Source organism: Hyposmocoma kahamanoa, unplaced genomic scaffold (assembly GCF_003589595.1).
Source record: "Hyposmocoma kahamanoa isolate Upper Pololo Valley unplaced genomic scaffold, ASM358959v1 93, whole genome shotgun sequence".
NCBI lineage: Eukaryota > Metazoa > Arthropoda > Insecta > Lepidoptera > Cosmopterigidae > Hyposmocoma > Hyposmocoma kahamanoa.
Genome location: NW_020654810.1, coordinates 14100095 through 14112951, shown reverse-complemented (window position 1 = coordinate 14112951; position 12857 = coordinate 14100095). Strand labels below are relative to the sequence as shown.

Genomic DNA, 12857 nt, shown 5'->3' with positions numbered 1-12857 from the left:
TATAGGTATATAGAGGTGTTAAGGTACATATAGGTATATAGAGGTGTTAAGGTACTTATACAAAAACGCCACTATGTCAGTCCGATTACAGGATCAGAGCTCTAATCCTATCCAACTGCAACGAGGCGTGAGACAGGGAGATGTGATATCTCCGAAAATGTTCACTGCTGCGTTAAAGGATATTTTCAAGCTTCTGGACTGGAAAGGACTTGGCATCAACATCAATGGCGAGTACCTAACACACCTTCGATTTGCCGATGATATAGTTCTTATGGCTGAGACCTTGGGAGACCTGAACACAATGCTCGAAGATCTCAGTAGTGTTTCCCAAGGAGTAGGTCTTAAGATGAACATGGACAAGACGAAGATCATGTCGAATGTCCATGTTGTACCCGCTCCAGTTAAAATTGGGAGCATTACACTCGAAGTTGTTGACCATTACGTATACCTGGGGCAGACAGTCCAGTTAGGTAAGTCCAACTTTGAGAAAGAGATCTCTCGTCGAATCCAGCTCGGATGGGCAGCGTTCGGGAAACAACAAAAAATCTTTGCGTCCAAATTACCTCAATGTCTCAAGACGAAAGTCTTTGACCAGTGTGTGTTGCCAGTGATCACATATGGATCAGAAACGTGGTCCCTCAATATGGACCTCATAAGAAGGCTCAAGGTCACTCAATCACGGGCAATGGAAAGAGCGATGCTCGGTATTTCCCTACGTGATAGAATCAGAAGTGAGAAAATTCGTAGGAGAACTAAGGTAACCGACATAACTCGAAGAATTACTCAGCTGAAGTGGCAGTGGGCGGAGCACATAGCAAGGAGAACCGATGGCTGTTGGGGCGGAAAGGTTCTTCAATGGCGACCGCGCACCGAACGACGCTCAGTGGGTAGGCACTCCACCAGTTGAACCGACGATCTGGTGGAGGTCGCGGGAAGCCGATGGATGCGGGCAGCGCAGGACCGATCGTCGTGGAGATCGTTGGGGGAGGCCTATGCCCAGCAGTGGGCGTCGTATGGCTGAATGATGATGATGATGATGATGATGATGATTGTTCACATCGTTATAGTAGTATTGGTGCCTGTTAACTTTAAATAATATGGAAGTATCATCAGCAAAGCATACTTTTCGTAAGTCGTAAATCATAACATAAGTTTAAAAAAACAATGGACCTAGAAATAAACCCTGCAAGACTCCCATACTAATTGCAGATCCTGATGGCGTAATGTCATATATCTATTACATTTGTGCCCTATAACTCAAATACTTTTTAAAAAGATCAAGAACACGGCATGTTATACCATAATGTCGAATTTTTCTGATCAGAGTAACATGGTGCACACAAGCAAGTGCCTTGGAAAGATCACCTTCCCTTAAATCTCCCCATGCATCAAATATTGTTTCATCAATACAATGTCAGTATCGGTTCATAAGCGACTCGAAATTAAACCAAATTGTTTATGAGACATTAAGTTATTACTGTAAAAATGTGCACTCAGTTGATTCGAAATAACTCTCGTATATTGAACTGTATTAAAAATGTGCTCCTCACCTTTTTTCAATAATTTGTATATATAAATTTGAGGTTTTTTTTTGTTCTTAGTCGCGCTCAACGTTTTGTTGTTGTTGTTACGTTTATAAAAATAAACAGTCAAAATATTTTAAAACCAACCGTGACTTTGCAGCCATGTTTGGCAATACGTTATTCTTTTGTAGCCATTGGTGGAGCGATGTGACAAAAATGTGACGTCGCGGCACTCGCCATTTTAGCTATTGTGATAAATTTTAAAATAACGGTTTTATCACTCGAATTTGACAGCTAAATGTGGATATAATAGCTTTATCGCGGCGGCATACTACGGGGGCTGCTCTATACTGCACTCAATTCCAATCGAGCACAGCAATCCAATGAGTGGACACGTACATCTCAGATTTATGCGGCTATTAATCTATTTTAAATGCTGATAATCTGTTTTATTGGAACTAAGCGTTTGGATAGACTTTATCAAATTATTCGGAAACAATGAAATGTAATATTGTACGAGCTACAGATACAAGTGATATATTATATGTGTAGTTCTTGTGACAAAATGTGGTATTCGCATCTAAAAACTACTAATACAAAGTATGCGCTACAATTCTGAATAAATACACTATGAATAACAGACTGCACGACTTCAAACAATGTATTATGATAGGACAAAAACATTGGGACATTCCATAGAGATTCATTTCAAAACATTAATATAAACAAGGGATTGAGAAACTGAAATTCATACGCATTCTGCCTTTACTCAAATTTCCTGCTAGCTCATGTAATTACGAGCCCCTAAAACATGTGAATCCGATTTAGGAATTTAATTTAATTCCATTTACCGTTGTGAACTGTTATCACCGCCACACAAACACAAATATTACAAGAATTGTATATGATCAAGAATATAATTTGCGACAATAATAGCCTATAAAGTGGATATTTTAGGAGCATGAAATATATCTTTTATTTGCGTTTGCAGGCTAATCAAGTATCAGACTCAGTTATACTATAATAGATGAGAGCGGCTGCAGCTGTCAGCATACAATTTTCCATTATGAAACACCAAATTGTATCTCGTGAAGTACTGTTAAATGAATTAGGTATTTCTAGACCATAATACGACGTGCCTTTTAACAGGCGATTTTAATAGGAAATACGTGGTTATTTGGTGGTATTTGTTCGACTTAAAATAGGTGATTCGACTGTCTTCCGCAATCGTTGAACAACAAGCAATATAAAAGATAAATTCTTAGGAATTCAAAGTCGTTTTGATTAATTTTGAGAATGTCGTCGACTGTCTCTTCGTTTCACCAGAAACGTAAAATTAAAGTTTCTGGAATAGGCTAGGCTAACCACACTCCGGTGTTGGCACCGATGAGGGTGAACAGACGAAGGTAAAATAAATCCTGGTTGACAAGTCCGAGATTACAAGCAAATGAAAGAAACTAAGCTTACCTGTTGTACAGGATGTAAGTTTTCCACGTGTAACATTGGATTTCAAATAAATATTTCATGGCTTCATATTGTCATAAATAACACTTACTCCTAGGAAAACAATTGGTCATAACTTTTTTATGATTCCAATAGTAAAGAGAATTAGTTTACTAAATCATAAAAATCAGAGATAATGCCCATAATTTCTGTATTGTATGTTTTATCGAGAGACATGACAATGGCTTTAATCGGGAAATAAAAAGCTAATTGGTCAATTTTCCACCTACATTGATTCTAACAAAACGTGACATGGCCTATGTAATCTTCGATTTATATTTTATTTAGGAATGATAACCATTTATTGCTGCTAAATACGAAAGTTTATTACACATAATTAAACCAATCAAAGTATAATCGGATAAATAAAAAATATAAAAAAAATACGGTATTATATTCATAACTGTGATCATGCTGTGATCATATTTATAAAGTGACAAATGTAAAAACTTCGGACCCCAAGAAAAAAATTTTAGTTTTCTTACTGAAACCACCGTACTATCGTTTAGGTTTAAATTTGCTCTGCTGTTCACAGTTCTGAGATCCAGTTTTCATGTCCTGGTCATCATCAGACATTTGAGATTTTGTGTTGTTATCGTGTGAACACCGTTACAAAAATGTATCGTATGTTTTATCGAATAAAAAACGTGCAGGATAATGCCGTGTGCACGAAGGCTAACGGGACGAATAAGTCGTGCGCCTGGTGGTAAGCGACACGCCTGTCCAAAACAGTTGCAGTGCTGCTCAGAGTTAAATCGTAAAGATCTGAGGGGCACTGCAACTGCGCCCGTCACTCTGAGACATAAGGTGACAAGTCCCATGTGCCTGTAATTTTACCAGCACCCTTACTCGTCAAAACCGGAACGCAGTAATGTGAGCATTATTACTGCTTGGCGGCAGAAATTGGTAAGGTGGCAATAATTCCCTGGACGAACTCTCTTTCACACGGAGCTTTACTTCTACTGTGTACAGTGAACGGTTATCATTTGTCCTATATTTATAATTTAATTATTTCATGATCTTCTTTTGAATGCACTTTATTCGCATATTGTAAATGACGTAGAGTGGCAACCATATGGGACTAAAGTAATCGAATATGCTGTGGTCATAGGTATAAGAAATGACTCATACAATAACTATATAAATATTTACCTCCCCAAACTAGCTTGTATCTTGTCAGTGAACATTTACATTTGTCTGTAAACTACGTTACTTTACAAATTATGTTCCATTACATACATATATACGCTGTGCCGGATTAACGTATATAAGCAGAACAAGCAACAATACAGGCGAACAGCATCACGTCTTAGGGGGCGCCAAATTCACAGTGTGCCTACTTTCTTTAGTATTATTGTGGTCGGATTTTCGGGTACTTTTATGCCTAAAGTTTTCCCATGCTTTTCTGTCATATTATAGGAGCGGCATCTTAAAAAAACAATTTTTATTACTTTAAATATCAGAATATTTTTTGTGATTATTTAATACATAAGATTTTGGCTCACACGTTCACTACAAAACTTCATAGGGCTATGGAACTGGATCTCAGTGTTGTGAACAGCTAGAGGCAATGGCTAGAAGTGTCAAACAATAGTACGATGGTATCATTTTTTTAAAGTTTTTACATTTTTTAATTTTTATATATGGTAAAAGAAATTTTAAAAGTTACATTAAATTACAAACAATATTTTAAACGCTTATTTACTTTTAATTTTATAGTTGATAATTTAATCAATACATGTATCGTTATTCTTTCAATGCAAAAGCGTATGTCGTGTCAGTCAGCTTCCGAATTATAGGTAAACAAGCCGAAATCCGACCTCTAATTACAACTAAATGTCAAGATTTCCTGTAATGTAACTTTGAAAAACGTTTTTCCAGTAAGTAGTTTAAGTAATATCTAAAGCCTTCAAATCTCCGGATAAGGCAGAAAATTGAATTTCGTTCACAAACAGTTTGTATTTAAAAAATCGAAAACTATACAGTTTGTGCTTTATTTGTCTTACCAATGTTTCGAAACAACGATAATTAATTACACTTCCAAATAAACTTTATTAAATAGGATCTTTTTATGCTGATTTTTGGTGAGTTGAAATAATTAAATAAAGACGGAGACTCTTTATAACACTAACTTGAATAAAACATTTATTTCCAGTAGTTCCATGTACTCTTTAATACAAACGACTTCTTCTAGCCTTTTTTAGTCAATTATATTTATCAAACTTTGTTGCCTTGCAAAAAAACCTTGTGAATGAGTGGAAAAAAGGAAAAAACCATCAAATTGGCGCAGCCAAATCACTTAATCCGGCTCTGTATGAACCATGTATGAACTGAATGTTGCTGTATTTTCGTTTTACGTACATCGCGTTACATTGCGTTATATGATGAGTTCTCTGAAGTATTTTGGGTTGTTTTATTGAATTTTGTTTGATGTTATGTTTCTTGCATCTTATTGTTGTATGTTTTGATTAGTAAGCTACAATGTCAGAAGCTTCGATTTGAGAATGCTGATTATTGCCCTCTATTTAATCGGTCGGTAAAAGCGGAAGTCCAATAGTAATTGATAAGTTCATGGTCTAATCTTACTGTTGCTGGTGTTAAAAACTAGTGCTACAATGTTTTAAAGTCGTGCGGAGATAGTTTAAAGTTGATTAATGTGATGTTTGATTGTTCGTGGAGCTCGAAGCAAAATTATTTAGAAAAAATAATCACTTTTCCGCGCTGAGACGTAGTTATGTTTTTTGAACTCGTAATTAGTGTATTCATAAATTTACTCAAATAGAATACCTCTTGTAACGTAACACACTCTTCTATTCATGCCGCTCTTCGTCCGCTTAATTCTATTGACACAGAGTCTGCACAAATAAGAAAGCCCAGGGCGGCGACTGCTTTATTTCTGGAGACGCCCCGCGATTTAGCCTTGCGCGTTTTCGTCACGTAGGTATTTTTCCTAATATCTGAGTGGTCCAAATCGGTTTAGTTGCGATTACCTATCTGGTCATGACAGGGCAGCCAAAAATAAATACCATTCGTTTGGTTATTATACATTTTTTTTGCTTTCAAGCATCTTTGCGTGTGTCGTTATTTTACTGGATAAAACAGGTTAACTATGAAATTGTCATTCTAAAGTTATGGCTACAATTAAATATAAGCTCTTAAGTGTAATAATTTAAAAAAAAAATATATGTAATCTTAGGAATTCTGAATTCTAATTCTCGTTTCAATGTCAATATTGAAACAGTCGCGGCAAAATTGCGGTGTAGTGTATAAAACTAGAAAAATGGGTACCCACCGCACGAATTGTCCCAGCTATAGCGAATGTTACTGAATCGACACAGAGAAAAAGCAATTTTAGACCATGTGCTTTGTTTGTTGAACATTTTTGATAAACGCAAACAATCAACTCAGTAGTTAAACGTTGGCGACAATCCTAAACAGAGATAAACATACCCATAAAAAAATATTAATAATTATTTCGTGGACTTGCCACAAAGTAATTTACCATACACAGCTCATAATATCTGGTACAACCATGACAGCTGATTGCTATTAAGCAAGCTGATGGCAAGACTTGCAGGGACACAACCACTGCCAATCAACCAATTTTCACCTCTACTCTACATGACAACGCTTGAGTGCATACCATCGAACAAACCATTCCCACCTTACATACCTATTTCTGCCGCCAAGCAGTACTGTGAGCATTATTGCGTTTCAGTTTCGAAGGTAAGATTGCTGGTGAAGTTATAAGCACATGGGACTTGTCAACGTAAGTCTCAAAGTGACAGGCGCATCATTATCGTGTGTTTTATAATCGAATAAACAACATGCAGGATAATGCCGAGTGAACGTAAGCTAACGGGACGAACAAGTCGTACGCCTGGTGGTAAGCGACACGCCTGTCCGAAACAGTTGCAGTGCCGCTCAGAGTTAAATGGCAAAGATCTGAGAGGCGCCCGTCACTCTGAGACATGATAAGGTGACAAGTTCTAAGAAGTCATGAGCACATGGGAGTTGTCAACTCTCAGAGTGATGGGCAGAGTGGCAGAGCCTCTCAGATCTATGCGATTTAAAGGTTGAATGGCACTGCAACTGTTATGGATATATATATGTTTACATTTAGTTAAGTACCTAAACAAATGGACTATAGAAGAAAATTATTTAGGGAAGTTAAAGTAATGTAAAAGTCAAATAATCACTGATTCGCTGTTTTATTATTCAATGGCAAAGAAAGTGTCGTTTTTTTTTTATTATATGCATATTCGTATGATATTTTCTTCGTTGGGACGCAACTGGATAACTTGAACAACGTTATAGTAGAAATTCTAATTAAAACGTAAAGCCATTAATAAGTAGAACCGCGAATGGAACCTATAAGGTTCAGGTAGCTCATATATTATAGCAGAGTTTCCAAATCAAATTAAAAACAACAAAATTAAATAATTCAAAATAGGAGTCACGATGCCAAAAACAAAAAGCCAAGACAAGTCTTCTCGTTTGATTCATAACAATAGGACTATTAGTTCTGATTAGAAAATAGCTTTAGTCCGTTTATTAAATCAAGCATCGGCGTATGAAATTTTAAAGAGGTTGACAATGTAAACAATGAGTGACTGATTGATGAGAGCGGAAAGTAGGACAAAGGATTGTCGTCGGCAGTAGTGCGCCCCATTAATATTTTCCGTGACAATATATCTAATCTCTATTGTACATTGATCACGGAAATAAATCAAACTGCAAATCATTTAATGAACACTTCTCGCTTCCAATAAAATTTTGATTAAAATTTTGATAAAAATTTAATCATTTTATTTCCCAATTTAGAAATTGTTAAGTTTTTCATATAAGATGTCTAGAGCGTAAATGATGGGAGATAAAATAATCTTAGGTGCTTAAGAATGGATCCAAAATGCATGTTTTAGTTTCTCAGCAACAAATCTAATTGTCGAGTTGCGTTGCCTTTAGTTTGAGTTACTTGTATTAAAAATAATATTTTTTTTATTTTATTAATATATAAAATTTGAGGTGCACCCGCCATTCTTTACCTCCCTTCTTTGATGTTGCTATAACTTCGTTCTAATGCACACACATTCGTTTAACCATAGGTACTAAATAGTACAATTTAGGAATATTTTTTGGTATTAATTTCGTCAGGATTCGTTTAAGATATTGACTGCCATTCTGACTCTCACCAAGCTCTCAACGTTTATTTGTTACAGTTGGCAACGTGAGCCAAGAACTGCTTATAAAGAACAACAAGTAACAATGGTGGCCGGAGCATTAAGCATTCTTGTTAAAGGATACAACAATAGTAAGTTAATATTACAATATCTTAGATGAGAAATAGATAAACAATTCTGATAATTTCCATAACCCGCTTTAGAAATTTTGGTATCAAACAAATGGTACACTATCCATCGGATGAAAAGTAAAGACAATGTCCAATACTTGATAGGTTCTATAAACAAACAATAAACTCAGACTTATTAAAATTTCACCAAGGGTTCTTCGATCGTTTGTATCGGTTCGTTTCAGTGTAAACTTTATTCCATATATGACGTTTATAGACGCGTAATCTGTACTAAGTATATTTATTATATTATATTATAAAGATGGTAGTTACCTTAATTAATTAATAAAGTATTTACGTGGACAAATCTTTTTTCTGCCCTATTTCCATTTAATTTCCTTCTGGATTGTCGTTGGTGAAATATTTAGGGCGTTTAGGTGTTTCTCGATATTGGTCCACCATGCAACCATCTTCCTCTTACACGGGGGGTTTTATATGTGTACACCAATCACCACCACCAACCTTTACGGAGTAACTTTCTTCTCTTCTGCTTAATATGGCCGTGTGGACAAATATAATATGAAGATAATTTGCATACTGTGGACCAATTAAACCATAATTTAAATTGTCTGATAAACGGACCTACGTCATTTATTTATATCAACAGCGCAGTTTACCGTGGATAAACACCAACAATTCAAATCCACCCACACCCAATTAATTATTCGAAGATAGTCACTTGTTCCGCATAATGTCATCCAATTACGCGATTGATAGGAGCAACCGACAGACAACAACAACGAAATTAATTAATGGGTGTATGCTGAGCCCAATAAATCGATGATTTGCTCGAAACAAAAGACTGCGAAAATTTATATATTTTGATATTGACAAATATAATATAAATGAAATACTTGAATTTTGAGTGTACGAAATAATATCAGTATAGGATACTCAAGAAATCTTTTATTATATAACGCTGATACTCTACAATCTGTAACAAAAATTAATTATAATATCGGTAAAATGCCATTTCAGGTGTAGTGTTTTAACTCTCTGTTAATCTATTACTGTAACGCACTGACGTTTGTTTAGGTTCAGTAGGTGAAGTGGTGTTCCGGTGAGAGGGCATGGAGGGCGCGGACGGGCACACAGAGTCGTCGTCTGACTGGCCGCTGGACGAGGCAGAGCAAGCAGGCTGGCTTTTCCTGCAGAACCTCACCCAGAATGGCACCGAGTGGAACATCACGTACTCCAACGGCACTTGGCGGCATTCGTCCGCGCCCTTTGACTCGCCCTCCGCACTCGTCCGCGCCGCCGCCAAGGCCGTCTTTCTTGGCTTGCTCATTCTTGCCACTGTAGTTGGTAAGTCTAGTATTCTGACTATATTACTATTCTATTATTCGGATTCTAATATCTAATTTATAAAGTATACACACGTTTTCTTCTCCATCAGGTAATGTTTTCGTAATAGCAGCGATACTGCTAGAGCGTCACTTGCGCAGCGCAGCCAACCAGTTGATCCTGTCCTTGGCAGTGGCAGATCTGCTGGTGGCTTGTCTGGTAATGCCACTTGGAGCCGTTTATGAAGTGGCTCAGCGCTGGACGCTGGGCCCTGAGCTCTGTGACATGTGGACTTCCGGAGACGTGCTCTGCTGCACCGCATCTATTTTGCACCTCGTTGCTATAGCGCTGGATAGGTGAGCCTTATTAAGTTCATTGCAACAAAATTTGGTGGCTTGGCTTTCATAAGTTGAAGACTAAACATTTGTACTTTTATTAACTCTGTATACTTTGTGTTTCAAGGTACTGGGCTGTGACAAATATCGATTATATCCATGCGCGTACAGCGCGAAGAGTAGGACTCATGATCATCTGCGTGTGGGTTGTGAGTTTCCTAGTATGCATCGCTCCCCTTCTGGGTTGGAAGGATCCTGATTGGAACCGCCGTGTTTCTGAAGAATTACGTTGCATCGTAAGTCAAGACGTCGGTTATCAAATTTTTGCGACGGCCTCGTCTTTCTATGTTCCAGTACTGATAATATTAATACTGTATTGGCGAATATACCAAACTGCCAGAAAAAGAATACGCCGACGGCGAGGGGCAACGGCTCGCGGAGGTCCGCCTCCCGTGCCCGCAGGAGGTGCGCTTGTTGCGGCCGGCGGCAGTGGTGGCATAGCGGCCGCTGTCGTCGCTGTCATCGGTCGGCCCTTGCCCACCATATCTGAGACAACCACTACGGGTTTCACAAATGTCTCATCAAATAATACAAGCCCGGAGAAACAATCGTGCGTGAACGGACTCGAAAATGACCCACCGACAACTGGGTACGGTGCCGTCGCTGCTGCCTACTACCCTACACTAGTCAGGCGAAAACCAAAAGAAGCCGCTGACTCTAAAAGGGAAAGAAAAGCGGCGAAAACATTGGCAATAATTACTGGAGCATTCGTAGCATGCTGGCTACCCTTTTTTGTGCTAGCGATCCTGGTGCCGACGTGCAACTGCGAGGTGAGCCCGGTGCTGACCTCGTTTTCTTTGTGGCTGGGCTACTTTAACTCGACGCTGAACCCTGTCATCTACACAGTATTCAGCCCGGAGTTCCGGCACGCGTTCCAGCGGCTGCTGTGCGGCCGCCGTGCCCGCCGCCGTCGCGCCCCCCCGTAGTCTCCTCACCCATTTATAACCCTGACTGACCTCGTCTAGCTTGAAACACGTTATGTTACCTTGTTACATTTTCAGAGATATATTTACACCCCTTTATTTTTTGTACATGATTAACGTGAATATTATTACCTGTCTAGTAATTAAATCACAAATTGTCATTAAATTCGTTTTATTGATTATCTCTTGCAGCTCAACGTTAGTAGGAAATATAAATGAAAACAAAATTACAGCTAAAGTCACAAAATTGTTCAAAAGCTCAGAACTGTTTTGTAAATGTCAAAGGTTATATAAACTGCTTTAATTTAATAATATGTAGACGAACACCTATCATAATACAATATGACGCGACATCTATCATTGATTAATAAATATTTATGTGGTATTAAACGAAAACCTATTAAGGAGGTTAGGTAAATTATAAAGACAATAAAAAAATCCTTTACCAGTGCTGAATAACAAACGCGGAAAAACAGACAAATTACATAAGCAGACAAAACCAGCTCGTCCTGTATCTATTTTTTTATCAGTTATACAAAAAGTTTGTTAACTACATAAAGTAACTAATTATACCCTACTTTTTATTCTGCTGATGTTGTGTTTTATGTAGTGCCTTATGATGCCGCCACTTCAGCCACTGGGACTACTGTACTCGTCACCCGTTGAACCAGTCAAGTTTTACTGAAAGCGATCTCTTCCGTGGTGTTCTCTGTCATTAGACACAATAATACTGAATACATATTTATACACTAAAGTATTACAACATAATATTATACGCAATGTACGCCAAAGGAGACGTGAAGTTATGGAAACATCTCATACAACATTATCGTATAAAGTCATCATACTTTATTATGAAACACTTGGTATAAAAATAATGAATTAATGAATGATATAGAACTATCATAACTCTTTGGGTTTAGAATAGTGTTACACTAATAATATTACAATGAGGAAGGCGCGTATAGACTAATATAATAACAGTTCTTATTACTGTGTTTTTAAACTTTTACTGACTACGCTCTTAGTTCAGTGAAAAATAGCGATCATCAAGTCGCTATTACAAGCTATTCTTCAGAAGTCACCGCATCATTACAGACCATAAACCTTCACAGTCCCATTAAACGCCGAAATGTCCATAAGCTTTAATGTCCTAGTGGGTAGCTAGCTTGTATATTAGGTGAACCAACCTGAAACGAAAAGTGTCGTAAAAACGCAATTAGAGAAAACACTCTTTAGATATTCTATGACAATAGTAGGTAATAAACATAACTTATTGTTAAAATCGCAAACGTAAAACCATGAACAAACTAAGTAGGTGCTTTGTGCTGGGTGTTCTAATGCCCCCGAGTGAATACCGTTTCTCTGTTATTCATAATACAGGAAATTTTCTAGTTTGAGACCAGGTATTGGTGTGGTTGTTTGGCACATTATTATTATTATTATTTTACGAATATATTTTAAAAATTACAATGAATTTTTGCATAGATTTTATATCAATTATTTTTAAAATAGTTCCTAACAAAAGTAACAGCAAATCTTTCCGTTACATATTTTTATTACTCGGTGCTAATGTTGTCGCAATCCAACTTGAGCATTACGTGTTTCTGGACAATAGAGTTTTTATTATTATTACAGTGAAGAAGATAAGTTTGGCAGTAATTTATGCTTATGTCGCTTAATAAACGCTCGTTTTTATTACGGTAGCTTTGTTAACGACCCGAAGTAATCATTCCAACATCATTCGCACTGTTTTTGCTAATGCAAAATGTACATATTGAAAAACGTGCTTTAATATTATAGTAAAGCGAGTTGTTGAAACGCAAACAATTGACGTCAATGATTATTTGATAAGTCTTTATAATGACCGACGAAAGAA

At 37.2% G+C, this 12857-nt stretch overlaps 1 protein-coding gene across 1 annotated transcript in view; it reads left to right on the top strand.

Moving 5' to 3' along the window:
• Positions 1–11129, top strand: part of LOC113237342 (5-hydroxytryptamine receptor-like) — a 75753-nt gene extending 64624 nt beyond the window's left edge. The window contains exons 2-5 of the mRNA XM_026473759.1: positions 8246–8337; positions 9412–9681; positions 9773–10016; positions 10123–11129. Coding sequence (XP_026329544.1) covers positions 9447–9681; positions 9773–10016; positions 10123–10981 — 1338 coding nt within the window. The 5' untranslated portion in view covers positions 8246–8337; positions 9412–9446 and the 3' untranslated portion in view covers positions 10982–11129. The remainder of the gene's footprint in view (positions 1–8245; positions 8338–9411; positions 9682–9772; positions 10017–10122) is intronic.
• The last annotated feature ends 1728 nt before the right edge of the window (positions 11130–12857 follow it).